The sequence below is a fragment of the Miniopterus schreibersii genome (genome assembly GCF_964146895.1).
Source record: "Miniopterus schreibersii genome assembly, chromosome: 14".
Taxonomy (NCBI): Eukaryota; Metazoa; Chordata; class Mammalia; order Chiroptera; family Miniopteridae; genus Miniopterus; species Miniopterus schreibersii.
Window position 1 is genome coordinate 6719755 of NC_138114.1, and position 27792 is coordinate 6747546.

At 56.5% G+C, this 27792-nt stretch overlaps 1 protein-coding gene across 1 annotated transcript; it reads right to left on the reverse strand.

The window, feature by feature from the left end:
* On the reverse strand, nt 1-27792 carry OGDHL (oxoglutarate dehydrogenase L). The gene is made up of 24 exons (XM_081157561.1): nt 27524-27792; nt 25268-25340; nt 23620-23824; nt 21265-21435; nt 16975-17077; nt 16425-16540; nt 16149-16303; nt 15223-15369; nt 13408-13498; nt 11040-11219; nt 10798-10926; nt 9810-9989; nt 9420-9572; nt 8767-8869; nt 8074-8202; nt 6909-7059; nt 5731-5858; nt 4823-5001; nt 3280-3351; nt 3077-3202; nt 2899-2971; nt 1406-1569; nt 1130-1284; nt 1-717 (listed from the first exon to the last, which is right to left on the reverse strand). The coding sequence occupies exons 3-24, from the start codon at nt 23821-23823 to the stop codon at nt 594-596; spliced, it is 3033 nt and encodes a 1010-aa protein (XP_081013687.1). The 5' UTR covers nt 23824; nt 25268-25340; nt 27524-27792; the 3' UTR covers nt 1-593.

Consider the following 27792-nt stretch of genomic DNA (forward strand, 5'->3'; position numbering starts at 1 on the left):
TCTCTCTCCAGCATATTTTATTTCTGTCATTTGGTTTTCTGATTTGGTGCACATGAGCTGTGGTTGTATTTCACACTCATTATGACATACCCCATAAAGCAGCACATATAAATCACCAGGCACAGTTCTCCTTCACCTGGTTATTGCTGAAATCTCTGTTTCTAAGAGCACAAAAGATAGCATTCCTTGAACCTACAGATGAACAAAGAAGGACAGGGTGAGGAGCGGTGGCCAGACCTACCAGGAGGGGGGAGCCAAAGACACGGGCTCCTGGTGGCTGCCTGCAGACATAGATGGAAAAAGCCACACAGAAATTCCAGAAAGACCAGGACAGCTGGGGAAACACTCCCAAATACATCCCACCTATCCCCTCCTCTGGCTTTTTCAGTCCGAACAGACTCAGAAATAAACACGAAGGCCCAAGGTGGCACAAGACCAAAGCCAGTGGTGCCTGCTCTAGGGCCTCGATCACTGCGTTGAGTGTTGTATCCTGGGCCTCTGACAGACCCTCCGGGGCTGGAGCTCCCTCCCCTCCCCAGCCCTCTCCAGCCCCAGCCAACCCCACGGGAAGACCGGGCGGGCCCTGCCCGGCTCTAAAATGTCTTCCCTTCAAAGGCCTGGAGATTGAAGGCAGCATCCAGAAACTTCTTCAGAGACACCAGGTGAGCATTCCTGTTTCCGGTGGCTGGTGCAGCCGCTGGGTCACGGCCAACATACCTAGGGGAGGAGAGACAAGATGAGGGAGGGGTGGCCTGGCTGACCCCTATCGCTGTCCTGTTGTAGAGATGAAGAGCCTCAGGCTTCATGAGGCACAGTAACTGGTCAAAGGTGGGACATCTGGGACATGCGGGTTCTCTAGGTCAGTTCTGGCTGCAGAACAAAAGCAAAGGTGTTTCTCCAGAAGGTGGGACTGATGGGGGTCCCTGATGGGGAAGCTGGTCTGTCACTACCTGTCACAGAGCCAGCAGGTACTACGGTTTCCAATGTTGCCCAGAGGGCAGTGGCCGATTCCAGGTGACACAACAAATGGGGCAGCTAAGCCAGGATGGGGCCTCAGGCCCCCAGAGGCCCGCAGGCCCTGCAGGGGTAAAGGAGAGGTGGCTGGCATCCCCTGCCCCCCGCCTTGTACCATATGGGCCGTGCCCGGCCCAGGATGGTCATGAAGCGTGGATTGATGTAGTCATAGTAGCCCATGTTCTTGTGCTCCTCCTGGCACCACACCAGCTCTGCGCCTGGGTATTTCTCCGCCTCCAGCTTGATCAGGTCGAAAGGGAATGGAGAGATCTGGGGCAGACAGGGGAAAGGGACAACACAGCTCCCTCACGGGCCCCAGATCTGACCAGGCCAGGCACCTGCCCAGGGCCAGGGGCTGGCTAAGACCGCCCACCACTCTGAGCGGCCGTACCTGCTCCAGGCGTGTAATGGCCACTTGCTCCTCCAGGCCCTGGCTGCTCCGCTCCTTCACGAGGTCGTAGTACACCTTTCCGGTGCAGAAGATGAGGCGCTGCACCCGCTCAGGAGCCCGAGCTGAGGCTCCGTCTTCAGGAATCACCCGCTGGAAGCTGGTTCCTAGGAGACCAGGGCATGACAGAGGCATCAGCTCCTAGAGGGCTGGAGCAGCTGGGGCACCAGGCCCACGTGCCCCACACCCACAGGCTCCCCCTGGCCACTAAGACCAGCCCCAGGTTTAGATCTGTGGCTGCACTGGATGCCTCTTTAACCGAACGATGGAGAAGAGGAGAGATGAAACCCGAGATGTCACAGGGAAAGAAGTGGAGAGAGGGGCCGGAGCCAAGGGCAGAGCCCTGGGGCATCTGCGATCAAGACAATGTGGAGGTATTATGGGAAAAGCCCCTGGTGGGGATAGCGAAGGTGATGTCACATCCCTATCTGATGAGCTCATCACCTGAACTGAAGCTGCGCTCCATCCAGCCTGCCCATCGCCTGTGTGCACTCTAGCTAACCAGTCACCAAACCCAAGGTGAGCAGCTGTCTCCAGAGACCACTGCACATTCCTCCTGCCCGCAGCTCCGCAACCAAGCCCCCGTCTCTTAAGTCCTGTCCATCTTTCCTTCCTGAGCTCATATCATATGCCAGGCACCGGACCAATCATGCTGCAAAACCTTTGGGAAAGCTACTGTAGTGCCCCCACCCCACCCCCCAGGTGAGGACAGTGAGCAGACAGGGTAAAAGGCTGCCAGCCCCACCAAAGAAAAGCCAGCACCAGGCGTCCAGCCCGGGTCGTCCAGCCCCAAGGCCAGGGCTCTGTACTGCTGGCCTAGCCACCGGCCCATATCAGAGGGACACCAAACACACACAGGTGAAAAAACACCTGTCCACACTGCTGAGACCCTTCCTGGCCAGAGAGTTTTCTAGGACAGCTCTACTCTGCCAAGCCTCAGGGCCCCATGCCTGCAACTCCTGATTGTCCACTGGCTCTCATCTCAATTCCAACCCCTGTTCCTTCAGGTGCTTTATTAGACTGACCCCCAACTCCAAGTAAATGAGGCTGAGAGCTCCTGGAGGGGACACTGTGTCCCCAGGGACAGTAATGTCTGTTCAGATCATGAGTGGGGAAAAAAAAAGTATGAATGAATCAATGATATTCAGTTTCCTGTACATGAGGCAGGCCCCCACCTTTAAGCTCCCCCGGCACAGTCAGGCCAGCCCTGCTGGGGCCAGTGCAGCCCTCTGGCCTGGTGCTCAGCCCAACATGGCCCAGTCCAGCTGGCCGCCTTGCCAACCTCCCAACCCAGCCACTGGTGGGACCCAGTGGGAGTTGTTGCAGAGCTCACAGAGCCATAGACAGAGGTGGGGACGAAGAGTCCTGGGAACAGAGGCCTCACCATGGGTGCCAGGCCTCACCTCAGCTGCATCCCAGCATGTGTAGGTACGTACCAGATACCATTCGGTCAAAGCTGGACTTGGCCTCTGGGTGCCTCAGCAGAGATTTGGGTGTGAAGATGATCAGCTGGAAGGGAAACATGTGCCCAGCTGCCAGCTGGCCCACTGGACCAGGCTCCCTCCCACATTTGCCCCTGCTCCGCTATGGTGACAACTAGGGCAGGCGGCTCACCGGCTTGCGGAAGGGCAGCAGGATCTGCCGACGTAGCACATGGAAGTAGTTGGCTGGCGTGGAGCAGTTGACCACAATCCAGTTGCAGTCGTAGAGCTGCCTCACCTCGAAGTCCTCAGAGAATGCCTGGGAGGATAGGGTGTGGTTGGGAGGGGGCCCCTGTGGTGCCCAGGCCCTGTCCTGGGGGGGCAGGCAGCACTCACGGGGTACGCATCGGAGTCATCGTTGCTCATCTGCAGGAACCTCTCAGGCCTCGCCGAGGAGTGCTCCGGCCCCTAAAAGCAATGACAGAGGGTCCAGGTTGGCCTGAGGGGAGAGGGAAGTCACACAGGACAGACACCTGGCCTTGCAGGGACCCGGGTCTCAGGAAAGAGTGTGGATGGCTCTGGGAGAAGTTGCCCTCACTCTGGAGCCTGGAGCACAGGAAAGACCCGGGACTGTGGGAGAAGGGTCGGGAAGGCATCCTCAGAGGGGCCATGTGTGGGGTGGGAGTAAAAGGCAAGAAGGCCAGGCAGAGGCCTTCTCCAGTGGCGGCACTGCTCACCCAGGGCCCACTGTGCCCGGGCAGCTCTATGGCCCCACACATTATTCACTGGCCATGAAAGCAGCCCCATGATGCAGACACTTGGGTCCTCACTTTACAGATGAAGACGGTGAGGGGCAAAGAGATTAACAAACAACCTGAAGGTCAATCAGCCAGAAGGGGCAGATTCGAACCCAGGGCTGCCTCCTCCTCCCACCCTTGCCCGTGTGGGCTGCTCTGCTTCATGAGGGCAGTGAGCCCCCCAGTGACCTCCAAACTCCCTCCCTGTGCAACAGGGTGACCTGCCCCATGGCCACCACCCGCCCCTCCCTAGTGGGGCTCACCAGGGACCCAGTACCACGGGCACCAGCTGGGCCACCCCAAAGCTCCCATCCAGCCTGGCCCGAGCGCCACAGCTAAGAAGCCTTTGCAGCCTGTGGCCTTGGGCAGGTCTCGCCCCTTCTCCCCTCAGGTGTGAAGGAACAGAACTAACGCCCAGTCCTGTCCTGAGGATTCCACGGGTTTACAGGGCATGTGAAGTGCTCAGTGCAGCGAGTCCTGGCTCTAAACAGCCACACAGTGATGACAGCAGTGGCCAGTTCCTTAGTGGCTGACCCGTCCTGGCTAAACAGCCCTCAGGGGCATCCAGTGCAGCTCAGCCACCGGGGAGGGGAAAGCCTTGCCTAGGTCACAGCTGACCCCGCCCTGCTCAGTGCTGCCGCTGGCACAGCCGGCCTGTCCCTGACCTCGCCAGGCAGCACGGGCACTGGCGTGGCCCCTCATGATGCCCGGCCCTGCCCTGCCCCTCCCCCGTCCCCCGCTGGCCGGCACACCTCCCCTCTTCCCCCAGGAGGGGACCAGAAGACAGGCAACGCTGCACAAATTGGGTTCCAATCCAAGCCACTAGCTGAGTGGCCTTGAACGTACTAGTCCACATCTTTGTGGCTCAGTTTTACCCAGAAAGTGGGAACAGGCCTCACTTTGTTAAGCTGTTGTGAGGATTAGAGGAGTTAATACACAGAGAGGGTTTTAACCAGAATCCGGTAGGTAGTGGGCTCTCGGGCACGGCAGCTGCCTCTACTGCCAGTAAGAAGTCGTGTCATCGTTTCAGCAGCGGCAACACAGCCTACGCAGGCCCCAGGCCCCCGAGCAGACCCACATGCCCCGGGGCCCAGGCGTGCGCACGCCTCCACCCCGCCCCCGGCCGCGGGCGCAGCACCCACCATGCCCTCCATGCCGTGCGGCAGCAGCAGCACGATGCCGTTGTGCCGCACCCACTTGGCCTGGCCGTTGCTGATGAACTGGTCGATGATGCACTGGGCCGTGTTGTGAAAGTCACCGAACTGAGCCTCCCAGAGGACCAGGGCATTGGGGCTGGCCATGGCATAGCCCAGCTCGAAGCCTAAACGGGAGAAACCGAGCGCCTGCCGCACTGCCACCAGTGCCAGTGGCTCCAGTCAAGTCAAGCCCAGCCCTTCTTCACTTTCCCTCCCCGCGCCACCCACCCTCCCCGAAGGCCAGGGGGAGCCGGGGACTCCTTCAGGCCCAAGGATCTCTCTTCCTGGGAACTGACAACATGCCAGAGAGGCTGTCCTCAACCCTAACTGCACGTGTGGCTAGCGTCAGCCCTATCTAGACCAGAAGCCTGGGGAGGGGACCTTGAGACAGGGCTGCTGGGTGCAGTGTAGGGGCAAGACAAGGTCAGGAAAGTGGAACAGGCCAGGTCAGGCTCGGGCCCATTGGTGGCTATGTCCACAGTGGGCTCTACTGGGTTTTCTGGTCCTGCTGGGGCTGGTGCCCAGAATAAGGCTCTGGTATCCAAAGAACCCCCTCCCGGGCAAGCAGGGTCCCCCAACTGGGCTCTCAGAGGGGCCAGATAGGAGAGGACTTCAAGTCCACTGTGGCCTCAGGCAGGAATAGCCCAAGCATCATCCCTCATGGTTGTGTCAGGACCAGGTCCACCCCAGGGGCCTCAGCCCCTCCTAGGCCCTGCTCATGCCCAACCCCCCTCAGCCACAGGACCAGTTCACAGTTACAATGACAAAGACAGGACACCTTAGGATGTAAGCCCCTCTTTGGTCTCCGGGTACCCCCGGGGGCCCGCCCGACCTGCCCGCAGAGTCTGACCCACCCAGGACTCCATACTCCGAGAGAGAGCTGTTGCACACGGTGTACGGGGCCTGGTCAGGCCAAAGGTGGTTCATGGGGACACATGTCCTCCGGTCAACTTCCTGGTCGTGGAGAACATGGTGCCGGTGACTGGAGAGAAACAGACAGGAAAGGGATGGGGGCAGGTGGACTGGTACCTGTTCCCCCAGAGCAGATGGGCTGGGGAGCAGGAGGCGGGCAAGCCCTCATAACTGCACCAGAAAACCTGAGAGTCCCACAGGATAGTGACACCAAGGCCCTGGAAAGCCAGAGCAATATGTTCCCTCCTCCAGGCAGCCTCCTTCCAGGCAGTGCCACATACCACACAGACATGAGAGTCTCAGCTTCCACCTCAGAAAGGTCCCCATAAGACCTGCCTTGTCAACCTGCCTTGTCAACCTGCCCCCCACTAAGTGCTGGGTGGAGCCGGAGACCCCAAGAGGCCACACCCCCAGGGTACTGTCTCCCTGCCCATCCTATTACCCTCTTCACCACCTCACTTGCTCTGCCCAACTTCACAGGAGGCAAGAACTACACAATGAAGAGGACCGCCTGGCTGAACCCCACACCCCATGAGGACTGACATGCAGCTCAGGGCCAATGGCTGGACCAGGGCCAGCAGTGATGAGCCACTGGGACCTGAGAAGGACACTTGTCAAGTCCTGGCTGCCACAGCACCATGACTCACCAACATGGCAGTGACTGAACCAGGATCCAAAACATCTGGGACCCCAAAGAAAGGAAATGTGATGGGGAGAGCTGACAAGTGCAAAATCCCTTACCTGGACGCAAAAACTCAGTGAAGACAAGCAAAAAGGAGGCTGGCTTGAGAGCAGTTCTCACACACTGTGAGGACCACGTACGACCACAGGCTTGATACCAACCAACTGCTTAGGCCAAGCAGTCAGCTCTGCATGCTTGTCCCATGGGGGTCAAAGAGGTGGCCCAGGGTCCCTCTGATGACTTGGCCCAAGGGCAGAGGCTCAGGTGCTGGGGTCTCCGGTGATCACCACAGCCAGACAAGGGGCCTCCTTGGTTCCTCAGAAAAGGTCTAGGTCCAGAGCTCTGGGGATGACTCTGGGGGGCCTCAAGCACAGTTGATCCCTCAGCTCCCCTCAGTGTGCACGAGGCCTGGGCCCAGGCCCTGGCCCTGGCCCTCACCTGAATGTGCCCCTCTCCACGTCCTGCCCACTGAGCCGCACGTGGATGCCCTCCTTGAGCAGAGAGCCGAAGGCCATGTACTCCGCCAGCGCCCAGTCTACTGTCCGCTCCTTGGTCATGTCCGCACGGCCCCGTAAGATTCGAGAGAGGCCTATGGGAGGGAAGGTCCAGCCTGAGGGACCCAGCTCTTGGCCACCCTGCCCAGGACAGCCATAGCCCAAGGGACCAGGGCCAGGTGTATATGTACTCAGTGTACTCATCTCCCACTGAGCAGGCCCTGGCTGGCACCTCCAGCGCCGACACCCCAGCCAATATAATTGGCTGGCCTAAGCCCACATTGCCCGCTGGCCTCCCTCTTGTAGGAAGGAGCAGGTACCACTGGGCAGGCACTGGCATTGGGCACACCCTGCATGCACTGAGTGGGATACATTCCTCACCACCCACGAGTAGACTGTTGCAACTCTACAGACAAGGAGACTGAGGCTCCATAGAAGGAAGTCATTTATTACAATGACAGCTACAAAGATGCTTGAATCTGAGCCCAGGAGCCCGGGCCATGCTGGGCTCCCGGCAGCCCTACGCCTACACAGACCCCATGATATGCACATAAAGTGGGCACCTCAGGGCACCTGGGCCTCCACACACACTGCAGAGGAACCCCTTGAACACCCACAGGCTGGTCAGTAGGGGCGCAGGTGCCCCACTACTGCATGGGGGCCCTCCAGGTGCCCAAGCAGAGGCCACAGCCAAGATCTGCAGCCAGCAACCACCTACCATCCCAGGCTCACCAAGAACAGCAGAGTCACCTCTGTCACCCATCTAGGCTGCTGGCAGGCCCAGCATTCCTGCCCCCATATTCCAGGCCCAGCCCTCCTTCCGCAGGAAGCTCTTGCTTCCCTGTTTTCCTTCCACCTGACTGAGGGGTGCAACGTAAGTCTGGTCTCCAGAGCCAGCTGGAAGTGTGGCATCCACATCAGCCCGCCCTGAGGAGCTATTATCAAGGGCACCTCACAGGGCGCAAACAAGACTCCCAAGAGCTCCGCCGACCCACCAACGACAGAGTGGGAAGGCAGCCCAGGCGTCCCTGACCTGATGCCACGACTCCTGGGGTATGATGGCAGGTCTGGGAGAGCGGCCCACACTGGAGCCTACACAGCAACCTCACCTGTGTGGATTTTAAAGTCCTCCAGGGGCACAGAGCTCGCCACGTTGCCGATGTGGGTCAGCACATCCTCGGGAATGCCCGTGGTTGGACACGTCATGCTCTTGGGCTCCCCATCCACGGTGAAGAAGCCTGAGAAGGCAGAGACTGTGAACTTCTGGGTGGTGGTGGGGCCTCAGATCCCCCATCAGCCTGCCTCCCAGCCCACCTCTTCCTGGGCCCCACCTGGCCTCAGATCTCCCACCAGCCTGCCTCTTCCTGGGCCCCACCTGGCACCTGACGACTAAGCCCATCCTTATGACCAAAACAGCTGACAGTCACAGCTCCGACTCCTACACCTACTTAACATACCCCCCTGGGCCCCTGAGAGAGCCACTCCCTCAGCCCAGGGTCACAGCCATCTAGCTCCACCCCAGGGAGGCCCTCTGACCTCCCTTTCCCCCACCCCCCACCAACCCCGGCTCTCCCCACTTTGGTGTCCACCAGCCCTGGCTCAGTCCTTTCTTTCCAGAGATTAGCTGGTCACAGGTACTTTGAGGGCAATGCCTGCCCCGGCCTTCAGGTATCAGCTCCACACAGCCTCAGGGGCCTCAGGGACAGAGCCACGGCCTCCGGACAGAGCCACTCCAGTCCCAGGCCCAGTGCCAGAGCCCAAGGCCCAGGAGAATCATGTTCAGCCCCACAACTCTCGCTCACCAGGCCAGGGGGAGTCCAGCCAATGCTTTATATGCAGGATCTTCTTATCCTTGGACCTGCCGTACGCCTCCTCACAGATCCGGTCGTATTTGGCAATTTCTTCCTGAAATTGGTGTGAAGGCATGGATGGAGGCAGTGATGTCTGAGCAGCCAGAGGCTGGGTCAACCTGGACTCCTAAATACGGTCCCCTCACCATGTTCTAGAACTTTCTGCCCACTGGCCTGCAGGGACCTTGTGGCCAGAGACCAAAGTCTCAGAGTTCAGGGGGATCCCATTCAGCAAGGGACGTGGGGGAAACTCAGAAAAGACTCACAGTCCTTGCTCTCAGAGCCCCTTCCAGGCAGAAGGACCGACATATCCACAGATAACTGACAGGACAAACCTGTCTCAGAGCCACCTCCTGCAGGAAGCCTTCCTAGACTCCTGCCTGAGGTTGGGCTTCCCCACTGCAGTGTTTGTTGCATCCCAGCAAGCTGTACATGTCTGTGGTCCTCTGTCCCCCTTGATAACCAGAGGGAACAGGGGCCATACTGGCTAATTCTGTAAATCATGCTCCCAACATGGGGCCGGCAACATCAGCAACTACCCCAGGGTCCTGGCTGCGTGAAGGCTGATCTCTGGTGCTCACGAGGCTGCCCACTCACCCACTCACCTCAAACTCCTGCAGGGTGACGGTGCCCTCAGCGATGAGCTTGTCTGCATACTTCTTCAGCACAGGCACCTGTCTGTGGATCTGCTTGTACATGAGCGGCTGCGTGAACATGGGCTCATCCATCTCGTTGTGGCCGCGCCGGCGGTAACAGACCTGCGGGGACGGGGGGAAGGGGCTCAGTCCGTCCCAGGCAATGCAGGCATGGTCACCCCCTACCACCCCCTCTCACTGACTGTCCCACCCCCGAGCCTTTGCACATTTTGCTCTTGTTGGCACCAAACCTTCTGTCTCCCAGGAGGACTCCCAGCCTCGGCTGTCAAAGGTGCCGCAGACCTGGCACATTCAGCACAGGCTGCACACCCCTGCCCCAGGCTCAGCCCCCAGACCCACCAGGTCCACAACCACATCTTTATTGAAGGTGTTTCTCCACTCGGCCGCCACGCTGCACACGTATATCACAGCCTCTGGGTCATCTGCATTCACGTGGAAGATGGGTGCGTTGACCACACGGGCCACGTCGGTGGGGTATGGTGAGGAGCGGGCCATGCGGGGGTCCGTGGTGAAGCCGATCTGCAGGAGTAGGAGGGGGTAGCAGGAGGAGGTGGCAGAGCCTGTTACTCAGAGCCAGACCCGTGGTCGTGGAGGCTGGGAGGGCGGTGCCTTGAGGCCCCCCTGGTGTGCCCAGGAGGCAGCAGGACAGGAAGGGATAAATGGTGAGCGGCCCCAAATCAAACATAGCGGCAGGTCCCCTGGGGGTGGCAGCAGTGCCCGGGAACAGTGCCTGCTTGTCTTTCTGCGATCGTTTTACACGGGGTAGGGAGGAGCACAGGCCTGGGCAAACCCAGTGCCTCCAGTTACAAACTGTATGTTGGGCAAGGCACTTACATTTCCAAAGCCTCAGTTTCCTCATCTATTAGAAGGTCTCCCTAAATTACTCTCTCTCAGGGTTACTCTGTGAAGATTACAGATGACTTAGTGCAATTCAGGAAGTTGACCCAGGGCTTCATGGGCTCAGAAAAGCTGTTACTAACCACAGCCACCTGAAAGCAAGCAAGGGCCCGTGAGAGTCGTGTTCTAAGACTGACCGATTTACATGGAACTATGGGCAGCACCTAACCACGTGCCCAGCCTCTGTGCCAGGACCTGTACTCCTTAGTCCTTACAACTTTCTCCATGATGACAGACAGACAGACAGATGGGTGGATGGATGAATCTCCTGATTCCACAGACCAGGAACCCGAGGCCTGCCTGAGCTCACACACTGGGACATGGAGGCGCAGTGGGATTAGAACAGGGTGGTGTCCCTCTCCCCCTCACACTGCCTGGACTCAGAGATGGGCAGCGCTGATGAAGCCCCACATGCAGCCAGACCCCTCACCTGGTTGTTGACAACGACATGTACGGTGCCATTGGTGGTGTAAGAGGGTAGGTCACTCAGGTGGAAGGTCTCATAGACCACACCCTGGCCGGCGAAGGCCGCATCCCCATGGACCAGGATAGACATGACCTACAGAGCAGAGTGTGAGGCAGGGGGAGCCCCATGCCCCGCCTGTGCACCCCAGCCCTGCCCCTGAACTGCAGAGACTCGGGGCTCACCCCTCAGGGCGCAGGTGAGCTCACCTTCTTGCCCTGGGCATCCCCGCGGTAGAACTGCTCAGCCTTGGTCTTCCCCTGCACCACAGGGTCCACGGCTTCCAGGTGGGAGGGGTTGGCCACGAGGGACAGGGTAATGTTTCTGTTCGTGACTCGGTTGATCCTCTCGTGGTACATGCCCAGGTGGTATTTGACGTCTCCAGAGCCCTGGGGTTGAGGTGGACGGTGATGAACCCAGCCCTCCCGCCCCAGACAGGGAGACAGAGGGGCAGGCAGATGCAAGCCCAGTGTGGCTGAAACAGGCCTGGATCCTGCTCTCTGGAAAGGCTGGGCTGTCCCTGGCCTACACCCGCTTCCAGTCCCCTCCAGCCCTGCACGCTGCTGAGAAAGGCTCAGCGCCACACCAGCTGCAACCTCATCAGACCCGTCCTCTTTTCACAAATGACACAGCCATAGTGTCCAAGGAGAGTGTGACATACTTTAAGATTCTGGAGCACGGGAAGCCTTTCTAAACAATGTACAAACCTCAGAAGCTATAAAAGATGAGACAGCTAAGAGCTAATAAATCTGTCACGGGGAAGCAAATCCATGCACAGAGTGAGGGGAAAATCAACCTGAAAAAAAATTCGTAAGACAAATGCAGGCAAAGGGCTAACTCCCTCACTCTGTAAAGCACTTTACAAATCAGGGAGATGCAGCCCAAACCCCACGGAAAAATGTGCAAAAGCCATGAAGAATTTATAGAAAAAGAAATATACATGGCTTGAAAACACAAAAAGATACGCAAATTCATAACAAAGAAATGTTAAAATGCAATCATTTTGCACCAATCATATTATCAAAGGTGGGAAGTCCACAAAGTAAGGGAAGATTGGGGCCCTTCCCACCGTGGGTGGACTCACTACTGTCTGCGAACCCTCTCAGCTCTGGCCAGGGCATCTCTCAGACACCACCTAACAAGGTGTTCACACACGTGTGCAAGACACTCACTCCAGCACCTAATGCCCACCAGCAGGAGATGGAGACAACTGATGGGATGCTGGAGCTCTGGCAGCTCCCTGTGCTGCTATGAAAGTGACAGCTTGTTAGGTGACAACAGGGAGGAATAGGAGCTGCTCCCCTGGCCTTTTACAAAAAAGGTCTACTGGACAAATATGTTTGCACCTGCCATGGGACAGTTCCAGAACACAACTGAACACAACACACACTGGCCACGGTGGGGCCCCGGAGCAGGGAAGGGGGCTCGCCAGGGAAACTTACTCTCACTGTATAGCTGTGGGTTTTTTTTTAACAATGCTCACATTTTTTAATTAAAAAAACTAGTAAATACTTTTTTTAAAGTATCCTTTGACCAGGGTTTACACACCTCATCTCTGATTCCTCACAGCCATCCTGGGGCAGGTGCTGCTATCTCGACCATACAGAACAAACTGAGCTCAGAGAGACGAAGGTGCCTGAGCCAAATGGGCAGCACGCTGGGGACATTCTGGGCTGGGAGCCAGCAGATGTGGATTCCTGTCCTGTTCTGGCCTAATGTACTGGGACCTTAGAACAGTCATTTAATGTGATTCATTGTAACAAACCAAGCACATGTGCTGGATGCTGGCACCTGTGCTGGGTGCTGGGGCTTCGGGGATGAGGTCCCTGCCCTCACCCTGCTACCAGCCTGGAGGGGAAAACAGATACACACACATACACACATATGGGCACACATACACACATGTGCACACACATGCAAGGCTGGAAAAGGCTGGATTAGGGATGGTCTCAGAGCAAAGGGGGCCCAGAGGAGGGAGTGACAGGCTCACTGCCAGGAGGAGCAGGAGAGCCACCAAAATGGGGGCAGGGAGCACTGTGAAAGGGGCAGAGCACAGAGGAGAGAGGGCAGTCTGGACTGAGCCCAGCATGACCAAGGCATGGGTGTGAGGCGTGCACAACATATATGCACGTAAGGAAGCGGGTGTGAGCAGAAAATATGTCTCCTCTGCTTATCAATGGCCACAGGAAACTGCCCTGACCTCCCAAGGCTGTCCTGGGCAAACAAATGACTGAGGCCCTTCTGGGCTGGTGGACAGAGCTCTGGGCACAGACGTGCAGCTGAGCCATGGTGAATGCCTCTGGGACACCCCACGCCTTCTTGGCCCATATCCTTAGCTGGAAATAGGGAGGGTGACCCAGATTATTGGAGGGCTCTTCCACTATCAGAGACCACAGCACTTGCTCCAAAACGCCCCAGTGCCCTCATGCAAATACCCCAGGCTCTCTCCCACTCTTCTGCATGTCTGTCCACTTCAAGGCCTGTCCAAGCCTGGATACTCCTGGCCCAGTTCCTCCCCAGTCCACCTCCCAAACACCCAGTTCTCCAGGGGCCCTGAGACCTAGGCTTGGTACCCACCTCATCCGCTGCCTCCAGCTTAGGGTCAAACTGGCAGAAGATCTGCTCCAGGTCCTTGCGGATGACATTAGCCAGCACGTTCAGTCTGCCCCTGCAGCCAGAGGGGGCTGGGCTCTCACCTGCACAGAGGCCACCTCCCCTGACAGGGCCCAGCATCACCATGCTCCCTGCCCACCTGGGACCTCAGAATCAGCATGGAGTCTGGGGAGATTCCCCCCAACCAGTGGAGCCCAAGGGAGGCCCAGCCCCCTCATCCTGTCTCAGTCTACAAGGCATTGAGTGATCCTGGCCAGCCAGCTCCCCCCAGACACCACTATACATCTCCGACTCAGAAGGCCCTCATGGCAGAGTACCCACCCTCCCCATCCAAAAGTTAAGCCCAATCCAATACACCTTGGCCCCAATCTGCTAAGGCAGTACAGTGGCTCACACACGACCCCCCACCCGAGCCCAGCAGCACCTTGGAGCAGGAGAGGGAAGGAACTGGACTGACCCTAAGACCGGGAGTTACCAGAGGGCCTATCCAGAGGAGCTGAGTGAGGTCTGAGGGGTAGGGGGAGGGTCAGGGGAGCAGCTAGGGACCAGGGATTCTCCAGTCCAGACTCAACCTCCCATCAGGGGGGCACTTCATTCAGGGGTGGGCACCAGCCGATGGGGGACAGCACATGACTCAGAACTTGCCCCCACAGCCCGGCAAGAGATGACAGCCCCAGGCACACACAAACCCTGGTCCGACCTCCAGCCCCACATGGCCTGTGATATAAGGGCAACCCTCATCCAGGTGAACCTCTCTCCTGTTCTGTGGGGTCATGGGGGCCACAGGGCCATGGGTAAAGCCCTCCAGCCTCAAAGGCCCCTCAGCGACTATGGAGCCTGGACCAGAACACCCTCCACTCCCAGGGCCCTTGCAAGCCAGAGCCTGCCCAGCCCCACCCCACAGTCCCAGAGCTGAGCTGACCACCCAGTGCCATTCCCTTCCACCAGTCCACTGAAGTCACATGGGCGATGCCACTTCAGACCGTGGGGCCACCTCTGCCTGACCCTCTGACCAGACACTGGGCACTTCCAGGCCTTCAGAGCATGGAGCCCGTGGCGGGCAAGCTGCTGGCAGCCCGCCCATAGGAAGGGGCCCTCCACAGTGTATCGGGACACCTGAATGCCCTCCTGCTGATGCAATCTGGGGCTGGCCCAGGCACGAGCAACCAGAAGTGGTCAAGGAAAGGCTGGGGCTTTGCCCCCAACTGCTGGGTACGTCTTCTTACAGCCCATCCAGCATGGACCCTGGCCACCTTCCTTTGTCCCCAGGCTGTATTCCTGTTAGGCCACAGGCTCCAGCTCAGAAGCAACTGCCCGACTGCCAAGCCAGTCTCCCGAGTCTTTACCAAGGTCACAGGGAAACGTGTAGTCAGCTTGCAGCCAGGGGAAGAGAGCTCCAAAGAAACTACTCCAGGGAATACCAACCAGGGGTGCCTGCCCTGCTCCACCGCACTTCCCTAGGACATGCCCCCTGCACATCTCCTTGTCCACAGGGAACTCAGCAAGCACAACACAACCCTTTTCTGAAATCCTGACCCTCCTGGAGACAATGGCAAAAGGGTGAGAGAGAAACTGAAACTCTGGCAGCCTGGCTAGTCGCTGGCTCCATGTGGCTTTGTCCAAGTGCTTGGCTCTATCTGTGATGAGCAGGCCAGGGCCCAGGGACTCTGAGAACTTTCTAGGCCACTCTGCCTCTACCCTCATGTCCCACAAACATCCCCGCTCTGATTTCCATCCCCTCCCTCCCATCAAGGTTGTGGAGGGGACGGAGGGGCCCACCTGTGTGGCATCCCCAGGATGACATTCTCAATCCCCATCTCACTGGATTTGTCAATGATGGTCTTGAGGGCAGGAATCATGACCTCACAGCCCTCCAGGCCAAAGCGCTTCTCTGAGGACCACTTACGGGCCAGGAAGTCTTCAAACCTGCTTGGAGAAAGGAGGTAAAGAATGGAGAGGCTGAGGCTCACGGGCCACTCCGATGGCTCAGAGCAGGCTGCCTGAACAGAGGAAGTTGCAGAATCACCTCCCTCCACACAGTCCAGGACCTGCCACAGAAACCATGATGCCCCCACCAGCAAGGAGCACAGGTCTGAGGGAAGCTTTGGGTCCTCCCAGCTTAACCAAAACCTCTGCCTACACCCGTTCCCAGCTACCACCCTCTCTCCTTCAGTGAGACGCCTCCCAGCCCAGTGCCCTCCTACAGGCACATGCACTGCACAGGGCCCTCTCACCATGCCCCAAAGACCTCCTCTGCTCCACTCAAACTCCAGCCCACACTCCCTGCTCAGGGATCCCCTGTGCACCCATGGCTGGGCCAGCTGCTCCTCCAGGCTGCAGCAGCCCTGGGCAGACCCAGCCTCAGAGAAGTCCGTAGACACAGCCAGGTGGTGCCCCACAAGGGACATCTTTCTGCCCAAACGTTCCCACAGCCACTTTCTGACGCTTTTGTCCCTGCTCGCTGTGCCTCCGTGGTCATGTTCTCCCGGAGCCCCAACCCTGCCCACCCACCCAGCTCTGCCTGAGTAGCTCGCCCAATGCTCCTCCTAAGGGTCTCTCCCGAGCCAGGCACTGAGGCCTGCCCAGTCCTGCCTTCCCTTGCCGAGCACCCTCCTGGTTGCTTAGCCAGGGCCTGGACTTCTCGAACAGCCCGGGAGCAGGCCCTCCACCACTCGGGCTGTGCGGGCCGGGGCTGAGCGCCTGACCTCATGGAGCGCACCAGCCGGGCTAGCAGCCTCCGCTTCTCCTCACTGGAGAACTGCATCACGCCAGGGGTCTCAAACTTCTGCCGAATCCACTGGCACTGCTCCACGTCGTTGATGAACATGAACTCCAGGCCGATGTGCTGGCAGTAGGTGCTCTGGGGTGACAGCCAGGAAGAGGGACAAAGGCCCTGGCATCTGGAGCAGAAGAGGCAGCAAGCACCCTCCCTCCCTGTGGCAGGCTTGACACACCTGCCTGACACGCCTGCCTGTGCTCACCTCCAGGCGCCGGATGATCTCCCTCAAAGAGAGGCTGTGCTCCGAGCCTCCTATGAAGGTGGTCGTGGGCAACTGGAACTCCTTATCCAGGTCAGCCTCCCGCAGGTCATAGAAGGCTGAGGGGGCACCAGCAGCAGAGCCCAGAGGGCAGAGGGCAGAGCCCAGGAGGCAGAGAGGAGGAAAGGGTGATCAGGCCCAGGTGGAGCCCAGCAGTATCCCCAGACCTCCCACCGGTACCCCGGCACCCTCCCACCAGGTCCAGCCTAAGCTCGGGGAACCTGTCTGCAGGGAACAGGCAGTGAGGGTCAGAGCCCAGCTTGCAGCCACAAGGGTGAGCTGGGCCAAGGCTCTCAGGCTTGCCGAGCATGGTGCACCCGCTAAGGGAGACAGAGAGGCACCCCTTGCAGGGACACTGTGCAGTAGATGGGCAAGGGTCAGAGAAAAGCTTCCTGGGCTGCTTGCTGGGCCCCAGTACCCAGAGCCCCTCACTGTGCACAGGCACTAGCTGGCTCTGGCGTCACCAGCGCAGCAGGAAAGGGTACCGACTCACCCAATTTATCGATGGTTGTGATTAAGTCTGAGGGTACAAAGGAGTCCAGGTCTGCATCCAGAATGCCCAAGGGGTCCAGTTGGGCCACATGGTGGCCCCGGATCTGGGAGAAGGGGAAGAGGTCAGGGCAGGGCTAGGACGCAGCTGGACAGGCCTCACCAAGAGCAAGGTTCTGGGACCCGGCCCCTCACTTCCCACTTCAGAATTTCAAGTGCCCACGTGTTGCCAGCACCCAGCCACTGCCCGGGCAGCAGGAGCTCAACTCCGGTTAAAGGTACAGCATGCAGCTTTCAAAACCAGAGAAGGAAGCATCACAAAGGTGGTCACTACAGTATTATTAGAGCTGCAAAACCCTAGAAATTTCCCAAGTGTCCATCAACAGGAGACTGGCATACGGCTGTGGGAAAGCCACACGGGGGTGTGCCAAAAGGAAGGAAGAAAATCCCTGTCAGCTGCTAGGAGGTCTCACCACAAACCAACTACAGAAAAGTGTGTGGCTAAACTTCCTTTGTCTATGAAAGGGGAGCTGCAGTAAATATAGGCATTTGTATATATTTGTATATATATGATATATACATGCATCAGAATAAATTATAAAGTAACTACAAAATATGAAAAATTACTACCTATGGGGAAAGAAAAAACAGGGCAGAGAAGCAGGGCTAGAAGCTACACCTTTAAGGATCTCTTGCTTTGAAGATTTGATTTTGGCATCTTGTAAATAGTTTATATCATTATAAAGCAAAATTAATTTTTAAAATTGAAAGTAAAACAAAACAAATGAATTAATGAATCCATTTGGTGGCATGACTCACAGAGAGGAACTGTTCCAGCTGAGTAACAGGATATTCCCTAAAGACAAACAGAACGGCAGGGGAAAGGCTCATAAACTCATTTCTGCTATCAATCAGCAGTGGCGGTGCTAGAATTCTAGCCTAGGCTGCCGAGTGTGGGCTGTAAGGACGTCAAGTAAGCCATTGTACTGCTGTCTTGGAGAGCCTCTGTTTTTGACACCTTTAAAAAGAAATGGGGACAGAGACTGAGGAGGTCAAGGACAGACCCCAAGTCCCACACCTGACACCCAGAAGCCTCGGCATAAGCCCAGGAAGCCTGTTATTTTGTTGCTGCTGTTAATTCTCATCCAAGGGTATTTTTTCCATTGACTTTTTGAGAGAGTGGAAGGGAGGGAGGGGGCAGGGGGAGAGGAGGGAGAGAGAGAGAGAAACATCGATGTGAGAGACACTGATTAGCTGCCTCCCACACGCACCCCTACTGGACTAGAGATCGAACCTGCAACCCAGGTACGTGCCTTTTACTGGGAATCAAACCCGAGGCCCTCTGGTGACCGGGCTGATGCTCCAACCACTGAGCCACACTGGCCATAGCAATACGTTATCTTTTTTAAAAAAATACATACTTCTGGGCTATAACTACTGAAAGGGCCCAGAAGTCATGACCGAAACAATAGCAGTGAACTGCCAGCACTCCCTGGAGAGCTGGCCGGTCCCAGGGCTGAGCAGAAATGCACATGAGCTCAGAGCACCTGGTCACGACAGGTAGCGAAAGGGGCGCAAACACGGGGAGGCGAGAGGAAGGACACGTTCTGAGCAATGAGGATAATTTCTGTAACAGACTGAACCTCCTCAAATATGTTTAAGTGCATGCATTCATATCATACTAAAAAAACAAAGATGAAAAATCTTCATTGTCCATCTTGGAAGGATGCTAGGGAATCACCTCATAATTTTGAAAATTTATCAATAAAAAGAAAAATTAAGCATTGATTCTGCCTTTCCTATGCAATTTGTACCTCAGAAATAAATTGAGTTGACAAAGGGCTGTTTTGATAGAAGTGTTCCAGGTAATAAATGAAGAAAGGCGGAATTAGAGTATTGCCATTTTTATCACCCCTAACGAATGAATTCATCCAGAAGTAAACATCCATAGCTGCCGTCTATGAAGTGCCATCAGCACCAGGAAGCTGATTTCAGAACAAAAATAAAGTCAGATCTATACTGAATAAAGCTTCTAGAGCCAAATACAGATGTACAGAAATTACATGGGACAAAGGGGCAGATGGAGCAACACCATGAGGATGCAATCGGCACAATTCAGACTCAGGAAAATTCTACAGGACAAACAACCTGGTTTCTTTTTTAAAAAAAAAAAAAAAAGCCCAGGCAGCATGGCTCAGTGGTTGATTGATGACCCATGAACCTGGAGGTCATGGTGTGCTTCCCAGTCAGGGCAGGTGCCCAGGCTGGGGGCTCCATCCCCATGGGGGGGGCAGGAGGCAGCCGATTGATGACTCTCTCTCATCACTGATGTTTCTGTCTCTTTCTATCTCCCTTCTTCTCTCTCTGAAATCAATTTTTAAAAAAGGCGGGGAACACAAAAAGAAATAGAAGGGAACCCATGAAGTACAAGAGACTTAAGGGCCATAGCAACTTATCACAAGCTGTGGTTTTATTTGGATCCTGATCCAAACAGCAGTAAAACGAAATCGGAAGACAAATAAGAAACAATACCAACTGAATGTTTGATGACATTAAGACAATGCCATCGTGGTATATATTTTTATTTATATTTTAATCCTCACACAACGATATATTTTCCATTCCTTATCAGAGAGAGTGGAAGGGAGAGGGAGGGGGAGAGAGAGAGAGAGAGAAACACCGACGTTAGCGAGACACATGGATTGGTTGCCTCCTGCATGTGCTCAAACTGGGGCCGGGGATCAAGCCTGCAACCGAGGTACATGCCCTTGGCCGGGATCTAACCCAGGATCCTTCAGTCCGCAGGCCAACGCTCTAACCACTGAGCCAAACCCACCAGGGCAATCGTGGTATGTTTTTTAAAGAGCTTTAGTCTCTAGAAATATATGCTGAAATGTTCAATTAATGAAATATGATGTCTGGGATTTGCTTCAAAATAATCAGTGGCCAGTGGGTGGAGCTGGAGGTGGGTAATAGATGAGTCAAGACTGGCCCCGTGTTGTGCTGGGTTCAGTACACAATTCTTCTACCTTTTATGCTTGAAAATGTCCGTAATAATAAGTTTGGGGTTTTTTCAGTACTGTGTGCACATGGTCAAATCAGAATTCTCCATACTTGCCTGTGAGGGGCTGTAGCCCCACCCCAGGGCGCTCACCATCAGGCACACCCTCGGGCAGATACAGAGCAACGTGCCTGAGTCCAGAGACTACCCTGCAGGAAGGCCTCTGGAGCTTAGTCTTGGCAAAAGCATAACCGGCAGCTCAAAAGCTGGAAACTGTGCCCAGGAGGCGAGGCCCTTAGGCAGCACTCTGAATGTCACTTTGCATATAATATAGTTTTAAGTTCCTTGCTCTTTATTTTCAAAATCAATGGTTAAGATCATTTTCTGCTTCTTTCATCCAGTCAAGAAAAACATAATTGCAAATACTGCTGTTTGCTTCCAGGTGTCCCACAATCCCTGAGCCCTCCGGCCAGCCCAGCCAGGGACCCCGGTCCTGCTTCCCTTCCCTCTGCCGCCCCACAGGCTGCTTCCTTCAGAGGCCAGCCTATTTCCATCTGCGAGGGCCTCCCACCCCCAGCTCCTGCAGCAGCTTGCTGCTCCCTCCTGTGGAATACCTGCCAAGGGCCCCAGGATGCCCCTGCCCTTCCTTCTGCAAGTCCGTAAGACAATTTTCTTATCAAATGCCTTCTGCCACTGATTCCCAGAGATCTGGAGTGAACACCCAGAGCAGTCCTCCAATTAGTCCTGTTCCGTCAAGACCAAGAATAGGGAAGGTTGTGAAGGCCCTCTGGCAGGGCAGGGGCCCAACCTGGGAACCCATCGGGGGGTCTAAGTCTCCAGAACACAGCCACCAGTAGAGGGAGGGCTGTTTGCTGAAATAGTCATTCATTCCACAAACATAGAGCACGTGCTCTATACCAGTCCCTGTCCCCTTGCAATGCTCAGTGAGAGAAGAAAACAGACATTAATGAGGGCCGATCTACTCGACTTTCACTCAACATTCACTGAAACTGATTTTTACTAAGACCTCCTCTGCCTACTCGGGGCGCCTGTGGGTGTGAGACACAGCATCCCATCAGAAAGACCACAAACAAGCACATCAGACCAGGGGGTGGGAAGTGGCGTGGTAATGTGACCAAGACTTGCAGGAGGAGAGAGAGCCACCTGACGGGGCTTAGAGGAAGGTTCCCTGAAGAGATGCCACTGGAACTGAGTGAGTTTGCTTCCCATCAGCACCTGGCCACACCCCAGGACCAGTGCAACCTCACAGGCCGTGCCCTCCCTGCTACTTACCTGGTAGGCCCGAATCAGGGACTGCACAGCCAGGTGGTCCTCCACCAGCTTGCTGGTCTTGGTCCTGCTAGAGGCCGCTGGCCTGCTCTCGGGGACAACAGAAAGGGGCTGGGGCTGAGGCAGGCCAGAAGGGGCTTCCTCACTGGCTTTCCGGAAGAAGCTGTCCCAGGACTGGGCAGGGGGAAAAGCAAGAAAACAGCCAGGTCAGGGCCTGGGGAAGTGGAGGTGGCCCTGGTTTGGGCTCTGGGGGATGTCGGTGTCCTTCACCACCACAGCTCCCAGAGCCTTCCCAGGACCAGGCCAAGAAGACCCTCAAAACCCAGAGCCAAGAGCTCTCCAGGACCCAGGGTGGCAGGGGGATGGGGCTATAACTTGTGGCCCAGAGGCCTGAGATGTGAGAGGGGCTTCTACCCCTGGGGGAAACGTGCTCTCACACATGGTAGGTTGGAGGAGGCCTTTCTGGAGGGCAACTGGGCAGACAGGCTCTCGACATTTCCAATGCATCTACCCTTTTTTTTTTTAATCCTCACCTGAGGATTTTTTTTTTCCATTGCTTTTCAGAGGGAGTGGAAGGGAGAGAGAGGGAGGAAGAGAGAGAGAGAGAGAGAGAGAAACATTGATGTGAGAGAGACACATGATTGGTTGTCTCCTGCATGTGCCACGAACAGGGCCTCGGATCCAGCCTGCAACTGAAGTATGTGCCCTTGGTCAGAATCGAACCCGGGACCCTTCAGTCAGCAGGCTGATGCTCTAGCCATTGAACCAAACTGGCCAGGCATCTACCTTTTGAACTAGCAATCCCACTGCTGGTCATTACTCTACATACGTACTTGTACAGTGTGCCTATATGTATGTACAAGGATGCTCCCTGCAGCACTGTTTATAAAAATGACAAAAACAATCTAAGTGATAATTAACAGGACACTGGTTAAATAAACGATGACATGTTAGATTCTGTAGATTTTGGAAGACTGCAGTCTTTACAAAACAGGCATGTTGTAAAGTGGACAAAGCAGCAGAGGGTTAGGGTTTGCTACTCTCTGCAGAAGTGAAAGCGGACGTGCACATGCACAAGCACCTCCGTGCTCTAGCCCAGCAATTTCCACCTGTCATCTCACGGCACAAACTAATCACTACAATTCTGCGGCACACCAGAAAATATAGTTGCCGATCTGACCAAAAAAATAGGTATGATTTTGATTCATTCACACTGGACGGCACCTGTGTTGGCTGTGGTCAGTTTTTCATTTGACAATCTAAGGGAAAGAGGTCAGTGCCCTGACTAGTCGGGTACTGCATGTTTTACACACTCTTGCAGCACACGGTTGAAAATCGCTCTTCTAGCGGAACACACGAAAGGGCTTTCCTCTCATACAGTGGGAGAGCAAGGTGCTACAAGCCCCGAGGAAAGCAATTTGGCAGAACCCATCAATATTACACACACAGACAATCTCTGACCCAACAATTCCACTTTGGGGAACTTCTACGGATAGCTGCACACGTGCAAGATGAGAATATACAAGATGACACACTGCAGCACTGATCATAACAGCCAGAGGATGGAATGAGCCAGATGTCAGCCAATGGGAGTGGGGTTGCACAACCGTGCAATGGAATATTACACAGCTAGAAAAAAGCACAATGAAGCTCTTGATGTGCTGACATGGAAAGAGCTTGACATGTGTGCTGAGAAAAGCCTGGAGCAAAACTGTGTTACATGTCACTTTGTATAAAAGGAAATCCAGTTATGTCTGCAGTAAGTTTACCTGAAGATTTTCTCTGAAAGGAAACAGAAGCAGCCACGAATAAATTGAAACAGATGAGTGGGAGCTGAGCAGATAGATAGACTAGGAGGCAGCCTTTCTGCTGTCTAATGTCATACTTCTTGCTTTTGGATCACGTCAGTGAGTAAAAAGGAGGGAGAGCAACTCACTTTTTACTTGTACCTTGTCACCTGATTTTTTCTTTTTTTGACAATCAGCAGATATTTATTTTGTCAGCTCAATACATACCTAAACACTTGTGCACCTAACTACACAACAAGAGGCCCTCTGGGGACAGCAAAGCATGACAAAGGGGCAGGGGCAGGTCTCAGGCCAGGTGTGGCTGAACGGGACACTGTCAGGACTTCCAGGCCAGCCCACCACCCACTAGCTGGTCCTACAACAGGAAAGCAACAGACTTTCCTTACCCAACAAGAAGACAAGGCTCTCTCACAGGGATATGAAGGAACAGAAGGGCAAAGAAACTGCCCAAGATCACACAGCTGGCAAGTTGCCTCTCCCGCCTCCCCTGTACCCTCCTTCGGCCCCTGGAGCTTCCCTCCCACACAACGGGCAGGGTGGGGGTGCCAACCTTGTGGACACTCTGGGGGTTTTCCAACCAGGCGAAGTACATCTCCTCCATATAACTGGAGCTGCCTCCACCTCTGCTGTTTGGGAAGGTGGTCTGTGGCCCAGATGACCTGCTGCGCCAGCTGAACATCTGGATGTCATGTGGGACCAGAAGCCTCGCGGCCTGGGCCCCCAGCCGGGATGTCAGCAACCTCAGCTGACTCATTCTGAACACAGGCAACAAGGGAGAGGCATAAACCACAAGATCAGGACAAAAGGAGGCTCTGGCAGCCACTCCTTCACTCATCTGGCATTTGCCCGTCCCACTAGGCAGGTGGCCCTGGGCTAGACAGTGATGATATGGAGAAGACCGTCTGCCAGCCCTCCTGGGTTCACTGCCTAGTGGGAGATCCCAGCACAATAACTTCTACCGACAGCTTTCAGCATCCCTGAGCCCCAACCCGTGCTCCCTCCCTGCTGACCTCTAGAGCCTGGTGCAAAGGCAGGTAGGACTCAGGCCCTGCCTCAGGGAGCACCCAGCCCAGGTCCTGGAGCCCATCGGAGGGCATAGGGCACATGCATGCCCAGTAAGGAGTAGGCCACTCAGCTGGCCACCCTGTAACTTAAGCAAGAGAGTCCTCTAGGGGCTAGGTGTACCCTGCCTGGCCAGGAAAAAAGCCAGAAAAAGGGGTTCTGGCTGAGCTGCACTATCTCAGGAGGCCCATGGCACAGCTGGGTCTCTGGTCATTATAACCAGAAGTGACTTCCTTTAACTGCAGTTCTGACCCAGAGCACCATCCCTGGCCAATGACATGGGCCTGAACTGACCGCTTCACAGCAGGGAGGACTGAGGTTCAGAGAAGGAAAGGGCAGTGGGGACCAGTGGAGGGTAGACCAGAAGGCAGGCCCCACGCCCATCTCAGCTGAGGCCACTCTCTGGCTCTCGTACCCTTCCCAGAGCTTACACTCAGCAGCAACGTCACTCAGAACAGCTAACAGCTCAGAGGGTACATGTAGGCGGGAAGCCCACCAGGCTGGAGAGGAATGAGTGCCTGGAGCTCATCTCACCCCCATTATGTCACCTGCCCTTCGCCAGGGAAAATTCCTGAGTAACAGTGGGGAGCCTCTTCCGCCCTCAGAGGACAGGAGTTCTACAAGCCTCCTCCAATCCTGAGGAGCACCCAGGGGTCCCTATCAAGGTAAACTGAGGGTTGACAGGGCCCACCGAGGCTCTTGCTGCCCCAGACCTTCTGTTCCCCCAGCCCCACAGCTGTGAGCAGAGCCCCCTCCTCTGCCCCAGCCCAGCTCTGCCTGGGCATAGAACAGTTTCCCCTGAACACTGGCTGATGTTCTCTGGCCCAGAGAATCCCAGCCTGTGAATGGGGCGCACCAACAGTGTCAGTGCAGGCAGGGGGGGCCTGGAACTCTCTGCACAACTCAGGAAATGTGCCTCCAGGGGCATAACTGGCCCCAGGTCCTGCCTGCGCCTGGCCCTGAGCCAATAGGCCTTTGGCCTGGTGTATTCAACCAACAGGGCCCCTCTCTTGCTCCATCAGCTCACCTAAGTTGCCAGAACCACCTGACTAGGCCTTCTACAAAGGGTCAGGCCTAAGGCAAGACAGGGTACAGCCCTCCCAGCCTGGCTCCTCCATCTGTCCCTCCAAACTCACATGAGCCAAAGAGAAGGGGAGATGATCTCCTCAAGCAAGAGAAAGTGGGCTTCTCAGGCAACCAGTGGTAAGTCTAAAGGGAAGAAAATTAAAGAGCAAAAATATAGCCCAGTGCAGGAAGGAAGGAAGTGGGGTCAGCTGGAACCTGAGCCCCAAGTGCCCCAAACTTCCTTCCCACATGCTCAGCCCCTGAAGTTTCAGACCCCATGCCCAGCCCCACCAGCCAGTAACACCAGGCCCTGTAGCAAGGGCCACTAGGGGCAGTGGCTCTCTCTGGAGCAGCACCTCTCCAAGTGTAGAGTAGAGCTTGAGGCACAGGGTCCCAAGCACTGCTCTACTTCTGATCACCCGTGAGGCCTGAGCAAATACAGGGCTGCCCTGGCCCAGAGAGCCACTGGCCCAGGAGCTACTTGCCTGGGATATCAGAAGAACCTAAACAACCCACGAAGCTCTATCATCCAAAAGCAGACACCAAGACCATCCATCACAGGAATAAAAATAAGAGCGCACAATGAGCACTGATCCTGGACAGGCACTGTGCTCACTTAGCCCTCTCAACAATTTCCTGAAGTGGGCACTAGGATTAGCCCCACTTCATAAACAAGGAAACTGAGGCATAGAGAGGCTAAGCTGTGTGTGGCTCCAGAGCCTGTTCCGTTCTCACTGTGGAGCCAAGATACAAACCTAGATTTTGCTTGGACAATGTATTTTTCAAAGGCTGCAGCCAGAGGTGCTCTCTCTGCCAGCACTGACCCCTACCCCCACAGGGGAATGGGACCGCTCAAGGGACAGTGACAAAGCCTGGCTGTACCCAGCCTGGCTCAGTGCAGGAACACTGTGTTTTACAAACAATGAAATGTCTGGGCCAGCCACTGGACACTGCTGTGGCCTTCACCCAGCCTGGCAGGAGGGCAGTCAGCCAGCCATTCCTGCCCCATCCCAGCAGGGCTTGAGGACCCAGGAGCCCTGGAGGGTGGGGGACAAAGCCAATCTCAGTATCTGGAGCCAGAGCCCCTGCCGCCCTGCCAGGTCCTACCTACACAGGCGAAGGCACTGGCAAAGAGTGAGTCAGCACCCTGCACATCCGCTACCCAGGCCAGCTCCCAGTGCACTACCAGGCAGGCTGCTCTGGGCAGCTCCTGGTGTGGGGGCGAGGGTCTCTTCTCTAGGGAAAAGGTCGGTACCATCCCCACTCCCATCCCCAGAACAATCACAACTGCAGGCATCTCCAATCACTAACCCTCCCACACAGGCCCTGTCTGCACTGCCCTTGAGGACTGCTCTGCAATTGGCCCATTGTAGAAACACAGAGATCCCCACAAGGGAAGGGCCCTCCCCAGGACACTGAAGCTGGGCAGCGGAGCCTGGACTCGCCTTCTGAGAACTGGGTGGGCTTTTCTCAGGAATAAACCCCAACTCTAGTTTGCCGAACCCAAGAGAAGGGGAGGGAGGTTGTGCTTATTTACTTGGCAGAGATGAAGGGCCAGGGCTGAAGCCCAGATATGGGCAAAGTACAAAAGTAGATAGGGCCTGTTCCAATAAGCTGAGGCCTGCACCAGGAGGAGCTGCAAGGCTGGTCCTTGGTGGAGGGGTGCCAGACTGGGGCCCTGGGGGTCCGGTTCATATCCACTGCACCCTGCTAGGACCTCTGAGTAAGCCCATCCCCCCTCCTCCCACACGTCCCTGGGGCAGGTTGAATCACTTCCCAGGCTGGCTGTGACGTCAGGCCAGCCTTGCCTCAATCAGGGCCTCAGTTTCCCCATCTGTGAACGGAGACAGGGGTTAAAAGCATCTGGAAGACCTCTGCCCCCACGAGGTCCAGGGACTTTGAAGCCCACTGCGGGTCGCCAGGCACAGAACGCTGGCCCCTCCCCCCGGCGTGGCTCCCCGCAGTCCCGGCCCCTTGAAGGGCCCAAGAGCAGCAGGCCCGCACCGGCCCACAGAAGCTGCGCGCAGTCTGCAGTCTTCGCCCCGGAGAACCCCGGCGCCGCCTGAACCCCCGCAGACGCGTCACACCTGCACGCGAAACACTGCGCCGCAGGCTCGGCCCTGCGCGGAGGGCTGCGGTCCCGGCGGAGGCCGCCGCAGCCAAGGGCGGAGCCAAGGTCACGCTCACTCCCCCTCCCGGCTCTCCCGCGGGCCCCGTAAGACCCGGCCGCAGCTCCCCAGGCCCCGGGAACGGGGAGCAGATGGGCCGCCCCCGAGACGGCGGGAGAAGGGGCGAAGGGGCCTGCGGGGAGGGGCCGCCGCGCTCACCGGCCGCGGGCTCCGCGCGCAGGGCGCGCCGCAGGCTGCAGGTGGAGAGGTGAGCGCGGGAGGTGCGCCGCGCCGCCGGCACCTGGGCCACGTGACGGCGGGGCCGGCTCGGCGCGCGGTGACGTCTCTGCGGACACCCCGCCCGCCGCGGGCGCTGTCCGCGGTGCTGAAGGCCCAGGCGCGGGGCCGGGGCGGGGAGAAGCTCCCGCAGCCCGCCGGCGCGATCCCGTAAGGCTGAGCGACTGCCCAGCCCGAACCCCGGTGTCCGT

Bases quoted from the DNA above. Each gene is read 5' to 3' on its own strand.
- OGDHL (XM_081157561.1), bottom strand. From the start codon at position 23,823: ATGAGTCAGCTGAGGTTGCTGACATCCCGGCTGGGGGCCCAGGCCGCG. The intron at 9,990-10,797 runs GTGAGGGGTCTG...CTACTCCTGCAG, and splicing joins ATGTCGTTGTCAACAACCAG to ATCGGCTTCACCACGGACCC. The intron at 1,285-1,405 runs GTACGGCCGCTC...TGTCTGCCCCAG, and splicing joins CCATTACACGCCTGGAGCAG to ATCTCTCCATTCCCTTTCGA.